Consider the following 20,096-nt stretch of genomic DNA (forward strand, 5'->3'; position numbering starts at 1 on the left):
TTATAAAAATTATTATGCTTTAAATCCCATTGTTTACATAGGGGAAAAAGTGTGTTCTTATTGATTTGCATAATTATAAAATGTGTAGTGATTTTAAGGTTCATGTATGGGTTGTCTTTAGATCTGGACATATGAAAATTGACAAGATGCATCAGAGTTCTGGTTTTGTCTGGAATGTGCTGCTGCTTTTATTAATATTACTCAGTCACTCTGGCAAAAAAGTATTTCCAGTTAAAGAGCTTTGTTACATTTTTGATTATTAGACTGCCAGGTTAAACATCGTCCTATGACACTGAAACAAGTTAGTGAACAAATCCCGTTTTCCATTACATACTATTCAGTATTAAGGAACCTAGTAAAGAAATTGGCAATTTCTGGCATGGACTCCATCTCCAAAGCACCCATCAGGGATATGTCCCTGAACCCCAGAGAGTGTAACTACTAGTGTACTGTTTAGATCTAAAGGTAGAACTACTTTTTTTTTTTTTAATTCTTGAAAGCAGTATAGTCCGTCCATTTGTTGACTTTCTTATAACAATTTTGTTCCAGAAATCATAGTGGGAAAGTTAGCTTGAGGTTTGTTAACTTGAGGTCCCCTTTGGTTTCCTCTGTGATTTTGGAGCTTTTGGAGGAGAGGTAGATGTTTCTCTGGCCACTTAAAGCTAGCTCTTAAACAACTTTGAGCTCTTGAACACTGCAAGGAGCTGTCAAAGATCCTTTCAGAGACAAGCAGCATCTGCATTGCCTCTCCACAGAGCTTGAATTGTTCATATAACTGCAGACCTATGTATAGCATAAGGTACAGAGGTCTGGTAAGAAAGAGTGTTAAGTACCTGAAGTTAGGCACTTATTCTCAATTCCTCACATAGGTAATTATTCTTAATAATTATTTGTACAAATATTAAACTAAAGTTATTTTTAAATCCTAATTATGTTGAAGCAAGAGGCATTCTCAGAAGACTTGCTGCATGCTGAATGTTTACTTTGCTTAGAATATTTTTGATTTATTTTTGTGTAAGTCTACTAATCATCATGATCCTGTGGTGTCTGAAGGCACAGTTTAGGGAAAACTAAGTGCAGGGTCTACCAGAATGGGCAATCCTGGCTTGTCCCATCTCTAACAAAGCATTTCTGCTGTCTCAGTTCCCTGGATCAGAAAGGTGGTCTGCCTGAAAAATAGCACAGGAAAACAAAAATGGAAGTTGTCTGCCTGGTACAGCTACCTACACCGTCTTACCAGTGCCAGTGCAAGAGATTGGGGGAAGAGGCTGGATTGTCTTTTCCAGGAGCAACCCACACTGGTTTTACCTAAACGACTCGGGAAGCTGTTGTTCTGAGAAAGCAAATGACCAGTTTTACTTGAGATGTAAGATACACACAAAATTTAAGAGATATAAGAGAGAGATTTACTTGTGATTTAACAGCTCTAGGTAAAGTGCCTGGCACTATGCATCATGTTTACGTAGCTCCTGAGCAATCTTTATCATGGTGCTTTCTTAGCCCCTCTAGGTTACTATAATGATACTTCATCTTTTATATCTGTGATTTTTCTCTTTGCTCTCCCAGAGAGCTTTGTCTATGTTATTCGATTTGCTTTGGTCTTAAATTGAAAGGTTGGATAGCATTTGAAGACAAGGCTGGAGACAAGAGCTCTCTATCTGTCAAAAGGAACAGACGGGGTTGAGATGCATCTTGGTTTTTACAAAAGCAAATTCTGGTCTCAGTCTTGCCCTCGTGGAGGCTCAGGAGCCTGCACAGGCAAATTCCATACTTACAGTAAATGTACATCATCATCAGCTCTTGCTGACAGCTTCAGTCAGCTGGCACAAGAAGCTTCACAACCCGAGGCAACTTTTGATTATCCATAACTTAAGTGCTTTAACATTCTGGAGATAAAGATCTGCAGCTTAAACTTGGCACAGGGCTCTGTGGGAAACCAGCGAAGCACAAGGAACAACAGAAGGCGAGGAAGTTCAGGCAGTGTAGCCAAGGAGACACCCAGGTGCATCGCAGCTAGTTATCTGGTGCTTTTCTGGCTGAGTCTCACAAGCCTGTGTGAGTACATTGCATTGCTGTTCCTAATAGGATTTAGGAGGGGAATGTAGTGTTAAAGCTGAGCTGCTGCTCCTGAGAGGCCAGGGCACATCACTTAGGGAAAATATATTGTATTGCTGCTTGAGATCTCAGTATTTGGACAGGGTCCTGGTGTAGTTTAGCTTGTGCTTTAAATACCCAAATGTAATGGCTGTGATCATGAACTTTATCTTGCTGTGGTCTGGTATCATTTTGTTCCTTATCAACCATTATCCCATTAGAGGCACAGGTTTATCAAATATCTTATCAGGTGAATGGCAAGTATTTAGTTAGGCTTATGTTGATGAAGAATATTGCAGTTTGTCTCTTTCTCTTCTGTAATCTTTGCAGAAACCCACCTAAGTAGGATCTGGCGCAAGTAATTTGATGGCTCAATACCAGGTTTTCCATTATTACTCTAAAGGTGCTTGCTTCCAGAAAAGATCAATTAAGTGCATTTCTGTGGATCCCTGCCATGAAAATTATACTATAGTGGTACAAATATGTCCTCATGAAAGAGTATTGTTGCATCTAGACTTCGTATATGAAAAACATTACTAAAATCTCTTCTTACTTCATGTTTGGAGATTGCTTACTTGAGGTTTCTTGTTTCTTTTTTCTTTTTACTAAATAGAATTGGATTATCACTTGCTTTTGTCTTCAACTACTCCTACTTAATCCTCTTGTCAAAGCCCAAAGTTCCTGCGGGAATCCAGTGACAGATGATGTGAATGACATTGCAAAATTGGTAAGTAGCTTTTATTTTAAATTATGTTAAACAATAATCAGTGGCTAATGACACATTTTTAAGCAAAGTTAGCAAATCTGTATTAGAACCAGGGGAATATTAAAAACAGATTAAAACTCCATCAACATCTGTCACTTGATCAAAATCAAAACCTTTATTGCAGAGACTGGAGAATAGTTTCAGAGTTCACTGAAGAGATGACCTTGACCAAGCTGGAGTGTATGTACATATGATTTTTCCTCCCTCCAAACTTCCCTAAAAATTGTCAAAAATCTTAATTTCCTCAGACATTGTCTGGGGTTAGATGAGATTATTTTCTTTGCATTACTGATTTGCATGGAGCAGACTGGCAGCAAACACAGCTGAAATGAACCAGAACCCTTTATATGTATATGGGAAACTTATGCCATATATAAAAATAGTATGATATTAGACATCTTTATAGCAATCAAAGCAATAACAGTTGAACAGCTCTTACAGTCTTTAGGTGTGAGTGAGCTACACTCATTTCGTGTTTCTCTCTCTACTTGATGTACTTAGAAGTTTTAAGTCTGAAGGACTCACAACTTCATGTAAGAACTGAATTCATTTAAGTACGTTTTAACTTACTTCATTGAACACCGTGTTAACCTGAGAAACTGCATCTGCATGTGTGTGAAGTCAGTGGGTATTTAACTCCACTGAAGTCAGTGATTATGCTAACTTGAAGTGGTGCAGGATCTAACACCAAAGTTTTTAAGAAAAAAATATATACCGAACACTTAACAAGCATACCTTTATCTACATATTGACTTCAGCTGAAAATTATGTCTTCATTATGGAAAAACGGTTGCAATACCAGTGTTAATATTATCAAACACTTAATTTGGAGTCCCTTGCATTTGCTGCCAGGGCAGTGTTCCTAACTTGTTTTCTTTGGGCATTATTATATACATTGGCACACATTGTAAATCTCTGGGGATGCTCTGTAGTCCTACTCAGATGCTCAGTGTTTCACATTAGTCCCTTTAGGCAGAATTCTGAAGTATTGGCATGTTTATTCAAGATAATATTTCAACTCTTGAAAGAGAATTAAGCTTTGATTTAAACTTGTTGAAAGCATGACAGAATAACAGAACTCCTGTGAGGGCTGGTGAAACTGTCTAGCACTGGGTTAGCAATAACGTTTTGTCAGTTATGTATACTGAGAACAAATGCTTTGACTTGCCCTTTAGTACAATTTAGACTTAAAGAATGTATAAATACAGATTACAAAAATTTGCATTCAGCTTGCACAATCACACTTTTCTTTTGAGATAGATTATGAAAGAAACTTAATATCATAAAAACTAAGTTAGTCTCTGATTTGACTGTGACTTTCAGTATCGTGTTCCTACATCTTCCTCCAGGCTAGTCCAGCACCTGCAGTTCTTGCACATACTCCTGTAGCACTTTGTTTCCATACCCCCATCTTCCTCCACATCCCTTCTTAGTTCTCCACATGCAGTGTGGTTGCTTGTTCCCTCCCATGCCCCCTAGGCATGATGTCTACCTGAGCAATGTTTTGAGTGCTTGCCAGATTTATATCCTCTCTTGCTTGGGCTGCTGACTGGTTAGCAATGACATTGTGTGGTGACTGTTCTGGTATATGTGCTGTTTGTCCTGGAAGAAAACCTATGCCAACTGTCCAGATTGCACCGCGCTTCTGCTGCTGCCAAGCCTGAGCAGAGCCGGGTAGGGCTGAGCTCGTCTGGCCACTCCTCAGTAAGGATGCTGTGTGGTCCTTTTCCTGACTTATATCAATACCTTTCAGATCTCTCTACCAAATGCAAAATTTAGGTGAAGTTAACTAGCAAGCTCAAAGATATTTTGGGTTGGAGAGATAACAGAGATGCAGAAAATACAAAGCCTGGACACCTGTATTCTGTCTGTTTTGAGTTGTGCCTCTGAGAATGTTTTGAGGAAAGTTTGTATTCGTGTTTTGTCTGTCTCTGTTGATATTTGCATAGATTTTTCATGTGGAAATAATTTCTATAAAGACTCCTGAGAATTGTAAGGATAACATGGAAATAAGTTTAGTATCTTAAATGTAGTATAAGAACTCTTGGCTTCAATTAAAATTGCTGTATTGCAAATTGGTCATTCTCTTTTGAAATGCTACACCATGACAACTTGACATTGAGAACAAAATGAAAAACAAACAAACAAACAAAAAAAAAAAGCCAAAATGGTTTAAGGTACTTTTAAAACAAAATATCATTAGCTAACAGTGTGAATAAGAGAAGGGAGAAATTCAGAGAATGCTGCCCGATTACATTACTTTGCTAAAAAGTACACTGTTTTAATGCTGTATGGAGTGTATCCTTAGTACATATATAATATGGATTCCAACATGATATTGCTTAAAAATATAGTTCAGGAGAAGCCACAACTCTTGTAAACTACTATCGATGTTTTTGTACCACTTCTGCTTTTTGAAAAAAAATATTCTCATTGAATTAAGGGATGATATTCTAATAATTTACATCTTCAAAATTAGACATAGTTTACATATCTGGTTGGGTTCTTTATTGATCCTATTGGCCTTTAAAAGTCTTATTTCTCCACAAATCCAAAGAGTTTGTGCCAGTAGGACATACTGTCTTTAATAAATGTCTTCCCCTTTCACACTCAGAATATATTGTAGCCCTGAGGATTTGACAAAAGCTATTGTTATGTGTACAGTTATTGTGATGTTATCCAGAAACTCTATCACATTTGCTGAGAGTGGTATGGCAGTTGTTTCTAAAGGCTTTATTCTTGACCCCACTGTTATGTTCTTTAAATCCTTTTGTCCACAGTCATGAGTATAGTCTCGTATCTGTGTGCAATAAACTGGCCATTCAGCGGTAGTACACAAGTCCCATCACTTATCTTAGGATATTGGCCTCTCTTTCTCCTGACTCATCCCAAATGCTCAGACATCATCTTAGATTCAGCATGGCCTGAATCCTTCACTGAGGCGGATTATAATCTCTTCATCTCCCCAGAATGCTAGTTTTCCCTGGGCCTTTTCTCCTCACTGTAAAGGTATATCACCTTCTCTCCCCAGCCATTCAGGTTTATAACAAAGGTGTCCATTTTGGCTCTTGATACTTCACAGATCCTTGTAAGTCCACTTTTAAAACCTCCTTTGTTTTTTCTGTTATAACAGGAAAAACTGTTTTTGTAGCTCTGTCTATACAAATTCACTTCTCTTACAAATTCTTGGTAGATAAAAATCCAGTCTACTGAAAAGTTTTTCTGGCTTCGATTTCTGTAATTTTACCCTTCTGTCTATTAATTTGCTGCTCTGACCCTGTATCTTCTACTTATTTCCTTCAAGCTGTTCCTCCTTTTTTTCATTATCAATGACAAGCTTCTTGGTTTTGTCTTCAAAGGCACTAACTACTAATACTGCCTGTGAAGTCTTAACACATACTGAGTTTGCTGCCTTATCTTAGCTTCTCATTATTTCCATGGTATCTGTTAATGCTGTTCATGGCTGCAGGAAGAATGTTCTTTGAACTCCAGGCAGATTCTCATCCTCTTCCTATCTCACACTAAAATTCTTTGCAGCATGAATCCATGTCCTTCTTCTTTCTTTTTCCTGCCCTGTTCTTCCCTACTTCTGCCACAGTTCACCTACAGCTTGCGAAACAGTGCCACAATTCCCTACCAATCTCTTTTGCCTGTAGCATGATACAATCTAGTCTTCATTTACTTGGTTCTGGAATTCCTGTTCCAAGTACTGTAAACCCCCTATTCCACTGGTAGAAAACCCCTGAGCATGGCTGCAGCTGTGGTCTGCTCAACAGTATTGCATTCTAGGAATATGAGAACATTCCTCAGTCAATCCTTTCTGTGAAAATAGACCAGGGATTTCTACTAAGCCTAAAATATTGGTGAATAAGGCATGCTGTGTGATGCCTGAAAATGTGAGCCTGATCAACTTTGTGTGTGTTGAGCAATAAAATGTATGGTGTAACTTGTTTTGAGTGGTGTTAATCTGGATTATCAAAGCATCATACTAGATTTATACTGGAAGCTAGAATCAGAAAGAAAGAGCAGATTGAAAAACAAGGTTTCTGAGCATTATTCAGTCTAAGACCAAGCCAGACTGGTATCTGTTCATACAAAAATTACTTGTATTTTCGGTAAGATAAAATTTATTCAAATCTTTGTAATATAATTTTCTCATATGAAGAATATGTCCTAAGTAAAATGGTTTTAAGAAGCAAAGAACAACTGAACAATCATTTGTTTTTGCTTGTTTTTTTTAATAGTGAGGACTTTAAAAGAGAATAATTTCATACCTATAGAGGATGAAAGTATTCAGGGAGTACACATTCTGCATTACTAATCATTTGAACCTCTACTTCTTTTTTAATGAAGATCTCTGGAAGGAAACACATTACTTGCTGTGCTGAAAAGAACAATGGGTACAGGCTTTATTGACAGGTGCTGCAATTACAGTTTCATAATACAGAACACTTGTTCATCAAGTCAGCAGAAAGATGCATTGCTGTAATTGCGACTCTAATTTAGCATTAGAATTAGGAATCTGTTGTATATATGTTTGTTAAATATGGACATCAAATCTACATACAGGTAGAATTTTCACTGAACTGTGCAGTGTTTACAGAATGTACCTACATATTCTAGTTTCATTCATTCACAAAATCTTAAGATATTCACCTCTTCTTCCATGATCTACTTCTCTAAAGCAATTTTTTATTTTTGAATGTTGGGAGCCCAAACAATAGCCAGCATTTACTGACCAGGTTGCTTGTTCAAGACATGCTGTTTCAAACACTTTGCCTTCACGTTGCACCTTTGCTGTACATGTGTACTTTATACTCTCTGCAACATTTGATATCTATTTTTAAATGGATCTAACTCTCCTGAGTGGAGGGGTTATAAAAATGATCCAGTGTTGTTATCCTGCAAATAATCTGCCACTGTGGCTGGAATAAGTGTGAACGGAAATCGTTAGCATGTTGTCTTAATCTAAATGATGAGAATTTTAACTGCTTCATTAGCAGATGAGATAGTGGATTGCAGAGATGATGGAAAGAAAGTGGAAGCTCCTGCAGGAAAAGAAAGGCCCAGAATGCAAAGAATGGAGATGCAGAGGTATTAAAGAGTAGGAAAAGGGGAATGACAAAGAGAGAAATGGGAGGTAGAAATAGTAGCCAAAAGGAAAGTATGGTTTTCCCATCATATGCCTCAGCGTAAAAAAGAAATCACTGACAATAGTAAATGGTAATTTTTACTTTATTAACTTTATCTTTGACCTGTGTATAAAAATATAATATCTATGCTTATCTCCTTCAAATTTTCAAAACAGTCACAACAAAGAGAATTTCCAAGAGCAGTAACCCTCATTTCAAAGCACTTGACTGCAGAGATAGGTCATCTCTTTCATATTTTGCCTTTGTGATGAAAGTAGTTTATGGAACCCAAATGACTTTTACAACATCCCTTTTTCATCTCCCTGTCTGTGTGACCATGAGCATATATTAAAAAATATATTTGGGTTATGCAGTGTTAACAGTGCTGTATTAAATATTCAGACCTCTGTATGTCAAAAAGGATCTTACATTCCCCAGTTTGAGATTTTGTTACAACTGGGAATATAACACTGAATGTTGGTTTTATATGGATTTAAAAACAGAAGTCTAGATTCCCTGTTATTCACGTCTTCTTAGAGCCTGATAGGATTTCTACAACCACACACAGCCACTAAATCAGAGAAACTTTTTGTGGCCTTTTAATTACAATGCAGGGTTCTTTTAGTTTGATACATTACTTTCGAAGATTATCAGGTGTTATTCTCTATAATCATCAAAACTGTTACTTTTGTCTAAACCAAGGTAAATTATGCAGGCAGGTGTTTAGTTGCCCCCAATTTTGTCACTGTGCTTAAGGAGTTGAGTACAGGAACCAAAAAAGCCATTCCAGGACTTGGGGAGTTTCAAGGGACAGTCCCTTTCCATCTTCCTTTGCTCTAGTAGCTTGGAGCTCTCCAGTCATCTGCCCCTCCTTGGGAGCTGCAGCAGCCTGGTGCTCTGCACAGAGTGGGTATATGCAGAGTTCTTTCGTTCCTTTCTGCATCATTTCAGCAGTAGAAAAATCAAGTGGTTGGTTTTGTATCATAGTCTTGGTGGTTAGTCTTCAACAAAATTTCAAGGTTCATTTCAGGAACGCAAGAGAATACAAAATGCACAGATTTAGTACAAACATACACCCTTCACTCTTACCTCAGGGCCTCTATCCCTGTTTTCTGTGCATAAGTTGGGAGGTCCAACTGGGACACGAATATAACTCCCTCGCTTGGACTGAGCTCCACCATTTACCATCAGCAGAGCATCTGGCATGCGGAGTTAAGTCAATAAAACTTTAACAAGTTGCTTCATCTTGAGGCAGGGCATATATTTTGTTTGACACCCTCCCCCCTAGTGATCTTCATTTTTAGTAGTAAATTCAAAAATATCTTTTCTGATTCACAGTCTGTCAAGGAGAAAAATATCTGAGGCTAAGCTGTATTCTCCAGCTTTGTTTGAGAAGCTGTAAGAGCTCCTGGGCAATTATTTTTTTTTTTTTAACTGTGCATGAAAAGTGCTTGACAGGCTCTGATGCCAGTAAAGTAGATTGTATACATAATGCATATCAATTCTTGTAGTGTTCATTGATTTGGAACAAATTTAATCTTCCAGTGACCTTTCTTAAAGAATGGTGCTTTTGCTGACATTGCTAAGTACTGAATCCCTCTAGAGTGAGTATGGGAAACTTTGCACATACAGTAGCATCTTCACTATCTTTGCTGCTTGAAGTGCTGCTATTCCTACCTTTCTAGGCATGCATAGGAGGCTGGAAAAGAAACTGGATTACCTGTTAATGTGTCATGATGTCAGGTTGTTTTTAGAGGAAGGGAAAATATACAAAAAATTATGGTGAAGATTTAGAATAAATCAGATGCTCTAAAGAAAGAACAAAAGTATTGCAGTATTTCTCGGTATTTATAGCACCTTGAATCAACTCCCCAAAATGCCAGGTAAGTAGAAATTGATACAGAGAACATTAGTGGCACTTTTGCATCTGCTGCTTTAGGAATGTGTAAGTTTAAAAATAAAAAAGAAAGAAAATTGATCTATGGAAAGAAATTTACCAGGCTCATTTGTATGAAACTTGGTTTTTAAAGCTGTAGGAGAAAGCTAGATGTCATTGAATTGAAAGATTGTGGCTCAGCCCATGTTGTAAATAAAAAAATATTTGTAATTCACTAGTGCCTGCCTGTGTGTTAGTATTGTCCTTGATCATTTCTGGAACCATAATATTTTGAAATGGTGGTTTTAATTTTTAATTGAAACTAAATTTTAATTAACAAATAAAACATTCTGTTGTGTCAAACAAAATACTATCTAAACACTGCACAGAAAAAAAAAATAATCCTTGTGCTGGTTGCTATAGCAGCAGAATCAAAAGCAGCCATAACAGAATGATCTTTAACCTGAAGAAGTAGAAATTCTTTGCTGAACAAAGTACAGATTCTGGCTCACAGAAGGAATTAAGTATGTGCTTATTGTCTTTTAACTAATTGAATCTTTCACTGATATAAACCAATAGATTTGCTGTATCACTAAACATCATAGTATTGGTAAACCTTTTCAAAAAAGTACTTCAAGAAATTTTGGATTGTGGCAGTGTCTCCATCTTCATTTCCCCACTCAGCACATTCCCCACATGATCAACTACATCTCACAGTAGTGTTGGATCCCATCTGTGGCAGATTGCATTGTATAATTGTCAGAAACCTTCTTCTACTCATTGTCCTTGCTTCAGCACACCCTGTACTCCCCCACATCTGCAAAGCTGTGCTCAGTTTACATGCGTGGAAGCTCTCATTTGCCCCAGGACATTGATATGATATAATTACGTTGCTTATCATTAGTAAGAGGCACAGCTTCAAAGTTAAAGTTGTGCTCAAGTGTTTTTCTGACCTGGTACGTAACTAAGCACAAGGCATGCAAGTATTTCTTTAGGTTCAGATTCTTGCAGAAGTTGGAAATTATTTGAAGAAAAAAGCCTTAGAGACTACTAGATGCTTTACTGTTTGGAGTGGTTGGGGTTACATAGGAATTGTCACATAAAGATTTCAAGACATGCCATTAAAAGATGAAAATGCAGTGGAGTTTCTGCAGTAATGAATAAGCTCAGATCACTTTCCCCTCACCACACAATTGACTTTAATTCTGCTGGGAAGTGGTAGCATTGAACATGATCAAATTGGATCTGGAAATGTTACAGGGGTGTGGAAAGATGCTTCATTTGTGAGAAATTAAGAGTCAGTAGCAGTTCCACTGGAAACTGAGTATGTAAGCTATTGAACCTGGTAGGTTGCTGAAAATTTGTGTTGAATATTTGATAGATTTTGTTGAATACAATGATGGAAATTAAGTCTTACATTGTTTAGTCAGTAATAACATTTTTATTATCTGTTTATTGTAGGTTGGAAATCTCCCAAATGATTATATGATAACTCTTAAATATGTCCCGAAGATGGATAGTCTGGTATGTACAACCGCTTCAAGTTAATCCCAATAATATAGCCCACTGGAACCAATGATGGCCATAACATTTTGTACGTAGTTCTATGGCTTAGTAAGTTACAGTTAAATCATGATTATTTCACTTTTCATATGCTTTGCAAGTATTTATTTAAGAGAAGTATAGAGAGATTCCTGCAGTCACTTAAACCTTTTTAATTACAGGAATATTTTAAAAAATTTAATATGAAGAATCATTTTTCTCGTTCTATCTGGAAGAACTCAGACTATGGTATTATTTCATCATGTCAGCTGAAAATTGTTGCTTTCTTAAAGTAGTTTCTTTCTAATTGTACTTTAGGATACATTGTAGAATGTTCTTCTCTTTTAAGCCAGTGGAAATGCCATTAAAGCACAACAAATACTTAGTAGTCAATAAAGAGAACCCTAAGTTCAGCAAATGGTAGCATGAGTAACTAAATAAACCATTAGAAAGTGAGGACATTATTTTATTCAAACATGCTTTATATCATTCTTTCTATATAATCCCATAGTTAATATATAGTCATACTTTCAAATAAGCTTTATGTATCTTCTTTAATATTTTATAACATTTGTATTAAAACATTTTCATATTATCTTATTGCTTATTCTACTAAATATTTTTTATGTTTTTCCTGAATTTTATAAGAATATTTTTAGAATGATGCATTGAAAATGCTGTTGTGCTTGTTTCATACACTGCAAGAAAAAGGAGAGAAGGAAACAATGGGGAAGTAGAAATTATGCTGAATGCTATATTGTACTATATTGTTTTAAGGAAAGGAAAAAAAGTAAGAAAAGGACTAGTTTGTCAGTTAAACTGAACAATATTGTACCTGTCTTAAGAATTAATCATTGTACACATACATGAGTAGTTGGAAATTACCTGGTAGATGTAAGAAACTATTTTTGTGTCTGTGTGTAGTTTTATTATGCAAATCCAACTTGTGCGATACACATATAAAAATGCATTCTATCCTGCAATATTCCCTATTGATATTGGAGAACAATGCCAGAAGCAATATTCTCTCAGTCCTGAATAACAAGAAGATGGCTGGAGGAAAAGGAGGATGTGGGATAGTAAACGACCCCGAGCTGTGAGGTTACGAGGTATTATGGCAGATCTGGCAGTGTTTTTATGAGTTTTGTTAAGAGCTCAAGGCATTTACTAAAACTTAAAGTACTTCAGAAAATCTGGTTTAAACTTGATTTCTTAGACATCAAAATTCTGCAAAACAAATGCTATGGAAGCCAGGTACTAGATCCTATATAATATAACTAAAGCTAATGGAAAAATTCCCATTTCTGAAAACAGCCAATATACAGAGAAAAAGGAAGTAAGACTGGCTGCCATCATCCCCTGGTTGTGGTGCTTTTTGAAATGCAATGATTTGTTTGCCTGATGTGATGAGATTCTCTTTTGTGGAGGACAGCCATAGCCCAAGTGCTGCTCCCCAGCCTTTGGGATGAGCGTGGCAGCTGATGGATGAGATTTGGGCTGGGATTGGGGCAGTCCCCTCCGCTGTGCTCCTGGGGACATTGCCATTGTGGATGAAGGCCACGGAGCCTGCTTGAGCCATGAGTCCTGGATGTTCTCACTGCTTAACTCCTACCTCTCTCCATAGTTCAGTTTTGGCTGCCAGTATGCTGTTTTCTGCAGTTGAAATGCCATGTCATCTTGTTGCATCATATCCAGAAACTTAGATCCAGTTTACATTTACGATGAGAGGCCAAGAAATAAATAGAAAGAAGAGAAGTTTAGAGCCGGGATTTCCATATTCCCTTTGCTTGTACGCCACTTTCAGTCATGGTGATGGAAGGTGCAGCTCTTGGCCACATGCCTTTGTAGGAGGATGTATTCAGCGGCATTCACATCCCACTTTGCTAAATTCTTCTCTGGGGATTTCAGGTTGTGTTAAGCATACCACAGCAAAGGCTGGCTGAATAAATAGGTTTTGCTCTGGCTTCTGCAAGGTCCCTGCAAGCTGGGAAGGCCACGACTTTGCATAAGGCGAATGCCCTTTTGTTCAGCCCTGAAAAGGTTGAAACCGTGCTCTGTATTTTTTTTTCAAAAGTTTTCAGTGCGTGCATAAAGTGGGAAAGGTACCCAAGCTAGCAAGTATCGAATGCAGATGACTAAAGGTAGGAAGGCAGGGTGAATGCAAAGCAGATAGAAAGCCAGTGTAGTGCATGTAACAGGAACAGGCTGACCTGATCCATTAAACAGAAGGGTTGTTGCATTATGCACTAGTTCAAGGCATCTGAGCGGCTTTAAAAGTAGTTTCACATAGTGAACTGAGTAGTCTAACCTGAAGGTTAAAAGGCAGAAATGACAGCAGCAGGGGCTAAACCCAGAAGAGGAGATAAGCGTCAAACTTTTAGATAGGTATAAAAAGAAAATGGTAAATGGGGACTACCTGGAAGTACAAGGGCAGTCAGGTTTGCAGTTGCCCTAAAACGTAAATCTTGGTCAAAGTCTACACAAAAAAGCAGAGTTAAATCTCCATTTCCCCTTGCAAACAATGTCACATTTCTCAATTTCAGCAGTTTCATCACTGTGTTTGATAGGTATTGAGATAGCAAGTGATAGCACAGCTTGCTATTACTGAAAAAGAAAACTTAAAGCTCGCATGAAATACAGCTTTGTAGGTCAGAACAGTTCAGTCAGAGGAGAGTCCCACGCACATGCTAAACCGCGGGAGCAACAAAATAGATTCCCTGCTGGAACTGCCAGATGCTCCCTAGGAGAAGCATCAAGCTTTTGCTAGTCCCTGGCAGAGGAGAACACACAACCACAGAACCTCAGAGGAAAAGGGTTTCCAGGTTTTCAGATCAGGGAAGCACAGAAGTTCTGTGTCCATGTTCCTACACAAAAGCAGTGGAAAATGCATTGTCTGTTTTGTGAGAGCAATGGGACATGGCACAACACATACCGCTTGAACAGAGATGTTTTGTTTCATTCTTTTTTTAAGTCGTTGAGATAATTACAGAAGGTGGTAATACTGACTTGTCAGTTGTTATCGGTGTGTGAGAGAGTTGTACACAAAAGTGAAAAGTCAGGTGGAAATGAACAATGCATTTACATTTGGTTTTCTAAGCCTGAAAGCTTAATAGTCTGGTCAGTCTCTGAAAGTGCAAAGTGTATTTTACCTCATCAAAAACATTTACACATCAAGGAAGAACAACAACTGTGTCACCAAGAAAGTAATTTGTTGCAAAGTGATGATATTGATATTAGTGGATAAATTTTTTTGAATAAATAATCTGTATGCAGGTTTGTTGCAGAAATCAAGTAAAATGAGATGAAGTCTAGAAGCAGATACATTGCCAAACATTTATTGTGCATTGCAGAAGGTGGAATGGATGGATTCAGTGGATGTTGCCCGTCCACTGGGCAGCAATTGGTAACTGGTTTAGTGATACTGAGAGTACTTAGGGGTTGCTGGGCCAAGATCCTTCATATCTGTCAGGCTTTAATGATCCAGAGATGTTTTCAACAATTGAAAAAATAGCTTCACATATGGAATAAATTCCCATAACAATTTCCATTAAAAATTCATCATTTATTGTGAAGATATTTCCAGGTATGTGCTGCAGTGTGACTAATGCATTACCTGCATTTTTGCTGACCATATTGAGAAGAGTTTTTTTCTGGGCTGATTTTTTTTTTTTTTATTTACTTGACTACTGTTATGTAAACCTAAGTAAAAGAAGTTAATGACTTGCTCTGAGTCAGCAAGATGAACAGCCGGGTTTCAATCACATGAACAGCTGTACAAACTGTCTGCTGCAAACTAATTGTATAGGTGTCAGTGAAAGGATTGAACGCTATTCCAGTGGCACAGATGTGGTAGATAACATGACAGACTGTGCAGAAGCCTTTTCTCAGTGGAAACTCAGGAAAAGAAAGATTTTGAGATCTAGAAACTGTTCTCAGGAATGGCATTTAGTGAAAAAGCTGAAGAAAAGGAGTTAGCTAAGCTAACTAGTTTAAAGCTGGATAAAACCACACATGATTTTCATGTAAAACGTTTACAGAAACCCTCCTCAGAAGAGATTTAAATCAATAATCTTTGGGGTTAACTAGGTCATGTAGGGTAATAAAATGAAAACTGAGATTGGTTTAAAGAAAATCTTGAAAAAATCATTAAACCAGTAGTTATTAAAAAAAAAAAATAAATAGGTTAATGAAAGCATGGACTAGGGTTCATAGTAGCATGTTCAAGGGCTCAAATTCTCAACAGACTTATGCTTAGCAATCATTAAGAATTTAATGAAGGGATGGCATTTAACAGACAACCATAAATATGTCAGTATCAGTGAGAATGGAAATTTTACAAAAAGGACTGAAGAGAAATTTGGCCACACTAAAGTAGATGGATTTTAATTTAGACTTTCAAGATAACTTAAATTGGAAAAAAAAGTCTAATCTACTTTTGAACACTGAACTGCTTAACCAGTTTTTGCAAAAGTCCGATATTTAATCAACCTCTCTGTTTTTCTTTTTATCTCCTAATTACAGCCTAATCACTGTTGGTTGCATTTGATGGTGCCTGAATTTTCAAGAAGTCTCCATAATCTTCTCCAGAAATTTTCAGATATTTCAGATATGTCTGATGTTCTAAGCAACTATTCAATCATCAATAATCTCACAAGGATAATTAATGATCTTATGGCATGCTTAGCTTTTGATAAAAATAAGGTAATCTTATACAGATTTTCTAGTTTTACGCTGGATATTTTTATTTGAAATTTCTGTTGCACAGTACCCGGTAATAGTTTAAAAATGTCCAAAGCTTCATTAGATTTGTTCTCATTTCTATTCCTGTACATCTGGAATCCTACTTTGTTTAGAAATGCACTGAGTACACTGTGCTAATGTTGGCTAGTCATTATCTCCTGTTTCAAGGAAAATGTCTTACAAGGAATTACAGTATATACAGTGACCTGTATACAGTTATTTAAGTAGTCAAAAATGTAACCATTATCTTTAAGATAATTAATTCATTCTGGTCTGTTTGAAACTGGCAGAAATCTTTCTTGTGCATCCATCTTAAATTATTCATTATGCTGGTGATCCTAATGCAAATTTAAAGATGATGTGGTTGAAGCTATTAATATACTGTTAGTATGTATCACAGTGTGTGACACTTTGAAAACTTCACCATGGTTTAATGAACTTTTATATATAAAGACACAGCAAAGACTAGAGGATATCAGCCCATTTTCATGTGTTTCTGAATTCCAACAGCAGCTGTAAGGATTTCAGGAGTCTCACTCAAGGGACATCTGATTCTCTTGTGTGAAAAGGATGGGGAAAAAAAATTAAGCTTCTAATCCCATACCCAGCTCTAACCAGTCTATCAGTAATTAGAAATAAGTTCTATAGTTGAAGGTTTTGTCCCACTGAAGAAAATGGGCAAAGTCCATCATGTTCTTAAGAGTAAGGATTTCATCTTCCACATACATTTATTTTTGACAAGTCCTTAGCTGTTGTAATTTCACCTTTTAACATCCAGAATGAATCAAATGGACTAAAACACCCAATCTCATTGAGAGTGGCATAACTTTGTCATATATTGGCATTATAATGCTGAGAGTATTTAAGCATTCCCTACCCTTCCATTTCAAACTTAATTCTGTCTAATCTTTAATGTATCTCATTTTCTCCTTTTTTTTTTTTTTTTTTTTTTTTTTTTTTTTTTTTTTTCTATTCTTGTCCTGATGATTCAGAGAACTCAGCTGGGATGTGGTTGGGGAAGAGGAATTTTGTTCCATAGAATGAAGAAGTAAATATCCTGTAACTCAGAGAAACAGATAGCTACTGATTTCCTCAGAGAAGAATGATCTTAAGTCTAGTACTTTCAGCATTAAACATAAAATAATTTTGAAGCCAAAACTAGGAAGTTTTCCTTAGTACATATTTAACACATGGTCTTACCACTGTCCTTCTCCTTGGCAGTACAGAGTAACCCAAGGCCAAATTCAACCTGCTGGCATAAGAAATAGTTGTTATGAAAGCCAGTCAGGTAAAAAGAAAAGAAAAAAAAAGATAACCATCAATGATTTTACCATGGACCTCAATCTTGTTATTTAGTCTGGCATAACACACTTGTCTGTGAGACCTCAGAGTGATTTGGCTTCCTTGTTTATAGTCTTGCTCTTATTTTTAGGTACATTATCAGGGATCTCAGCCTACTTCTATGCAGTAGCGTATCACAGCTATTGTATTTTGTTCCCTGTACTCTTATGACAATAGCTATGATTATGTTGTGTTCCGGTGTTCATATTAAAAGGATCATGTGGAACATTGAAAAGTCATGTTAAATTAAGGTAGCTTTTTTTAATGAGGAAAATAAAAAAAAAAAAAGTCTCTTCAGCTTTAGCATAAGATGCAAGATTTTCATTCCTTGGCAATTTTACAAAACTGGATTAATAATTTATTTCTATTTGAAAAGCTAATTTTAAATCCTCAGATCAGAGGGCTTGTATGTTTTATGAAGATTGTATGCAGCAGATTTTGTCTTCTGCATGTTAAAAATTTAAAATATTTTGTGTCATCTTTGGATATTCTATCATCTGTTGAGGTGCTGAAATGAGCATCTTGCTTAACCTTCTTTCAAACTGAATTCTACATATCACTCTAGGATTTTGTGAAAGAAAATGGTCACCTTTATGAAGAAGGTCGCTTCATTCCTGAAGATTTTTTTAGGCACTTTAACAGTACTATTGAGGTCTACAAGGAGTTTGCAGACACGTTGGATGAGAATGACTGCATTCTGCCTTCAACAGTAGAAACACCAGAGAATGGTAAGATGGCTCTTATTTGGGGGAACAGAATCTAAGTAGATATAAATTAGTGATTTTCCTTTGATTTCAGAGATGCTAGGGATCTGATGATGTACCTCCATGTCTCTTTTTTACTGCCAGTTAAAATTACTACCAGCACCGAAGCTTGAATTTGTGTTTTAAGTCGAGTTCTATCTGGCAGTAAAATTAATGCCATCATTCCTAGTGACATCATTCCTTAATATAATCCAAATAACCTCACAATACTCTGCTCTGTTTCTTTTCATCCCAAATATGTCCTGGATTGCCTTTTTACATTATTCTTCTTACCTTCTGTTAATGCTCTATTTAATGTCTAGTAAAGAAGCCTAAGATTGCACTACTGAAAAGATAGGAAGCAAGTACAAGTTGTAAGTTGCAGCAGCCTCAAGTCACCTCCTCAAAAGGGCCATGTTTACTTCATTTAAAAAATTTAACAAGCTCAAGTCAGGTTCTTGTAATTCATTCTCATCCTTGCAGTAAATGGAGGTTTTGTATTCTCTTTTCCTTTTACTGTCTCTAGTGACAGATACTAGCTTTTCAATTAGGGCAATGTATTCAGTTGCACAGTTACACCAGTAGTACCTAAAAGTAGATCCGTGCCATAACCCAAGAACATGTTTAAAGCAATCGCTTTTCCAGAATACCTATTCAGCTGCAGCTCAGAGTGTAGACACATCTGCCTCTTAATAAGACTGCCTTTTTTAACTTAATCCACTTTATAACCAGCCAGATTTTTAAAACAGTCCTATAGCCCATCATATATAGAGGGAACTGTATTTTAAGTTACATAATGCTGACACACTCATTTTCTATTTAGATTCCAGAGTCGCTGTCACAAAAACATTTTTGTTTCCTCCTGTTGCTGCCAGCTCCCTTAGGAATGACAGCATTGGCAGTAACACTATCAGTAACAGTAAGTACAAGTGATTGAATTAATATATGTGTCTCCATTTTGTTCCGGTAGATGGTTGTAATGAGAGCTCAGAGGAAAACAGTGTCATTAATTGTGCAAATTAATGGGAAGTTACTTGTGCCTGGTGGTGTACCATGTGTTTCTCAGCTGTCATACTGAAATGCAATGAACTTATCTAATAAAAATTTAGAAATGTTCTCAAATTGCAATGATGTGGCAGCTCTCTATAACTTGGAGAGGGCAGGTCTCTTCGTTTTGGCTGTCATGAGGTCTCGCTAGTCATATGGCCTCAGCAAACTTGACTGTCCCAGGCACCTCATTTTAACACTCAGAAAAGGAAGTTAATCCAGACAGAATAGCTGTCCTAAATCAGGCCCAGGGTACTCATGTGGACAAAGAGGTTGCCTGTACATTGAATTTTGAGAGCACTGTTGATCCCAAGCTTGACACCAAACCTGCAGACAGTCCCCATGTTTGCTTGCTGTAGTTGCAGTAGGGCCAGCCCACAGTGTGCTTTCTTTCAGTTGAGGTCAAGGACAAAGTCACTACACTTCTGTCAAGCTGTAATCTCTCTGGCATGGCCATCTCCTTGTTTCTCATCTGTCTTGGTTAGTGTATTACATGACTGGTCACTGACAGATAAGAGATCTCAGAAATGATGCTGTAAGAGCCTCAACATTACTTGTCACAAGGTTGGAAGGGGTTTAGGAGTCTAATGTGAAGAGAAACAGTGAAGTTTCAGGGGCTTTTAGTGACATCATGTACAACAAGGTGAATATTCTCTGGAGCTCTGCATGTGAACAAAAGAGGATTTTCCTTAGAGGCTCCCGAAATGGTGATTAACTTAATCATGTTGTTGTTTCCCTTGTTCCTGTTTCCCAGACACATCAAGATGACAATGTGTATGTCTTTTACAACTTCCCCCTTTCAGTTCACAAGCATT

At 37.0% G+C, this 20,096-nt stretch overlaps 1 protein-coding gene across 2 annotated transcripts in view; it reads left to right on the top strand.

Annotated features, from left to right (window-relative positions):
- The window catches only part of KITLG (KIT ligand), a 56,117-nt gene that overhangs the window by 23,262 nt on the left and 12,759 nt on the right, over window positions 1-20,096 (top strand). Inside the window, exons 2-6 of one of the 2 annotated variants that reach the window (XM_033010231.2) lie at window positions 2,708-2,821; window positions 11,330-11,392; window positions 15,932-16,111; window positions 18,057-18,219; window positions 19,058-19,153. In XM_033010231.2, the coding sequence (XP_032866122.1) occupies window positions 2,708-2,821; window positions 11,330-11,392; window positions 15,932-16,111; window positions 18,057-18,219; window positions 19,058-19,153 (616 nt within the window). The remainder of the gene's footprint in view (window positions 1-2,707; window positions 2,822-11,329; window positions 11,393-15,931; window positions 16,112-18,056; window positions 18,220-19,057; window positions 19,154-20,096) is intronic. The other variant, XM_033010232.2, reaches the window with a different exon arrangement.

Source organism: Tyto alba, unplaced genomic scaffold (assembly GCF_018691265.1).
Source record: "Tyto alba isolate M040663 unplaced genomic scaffold, T.alba_DEE_v4.0 Super-Scaffold_2, whole genome shotgun sequence".
Classification (NCBI taxonomy): Eukaryota; Metazoa; Chordata; class Aves; order Strigiformes; family Tytonidae; genus Tyto; species Tyto alba.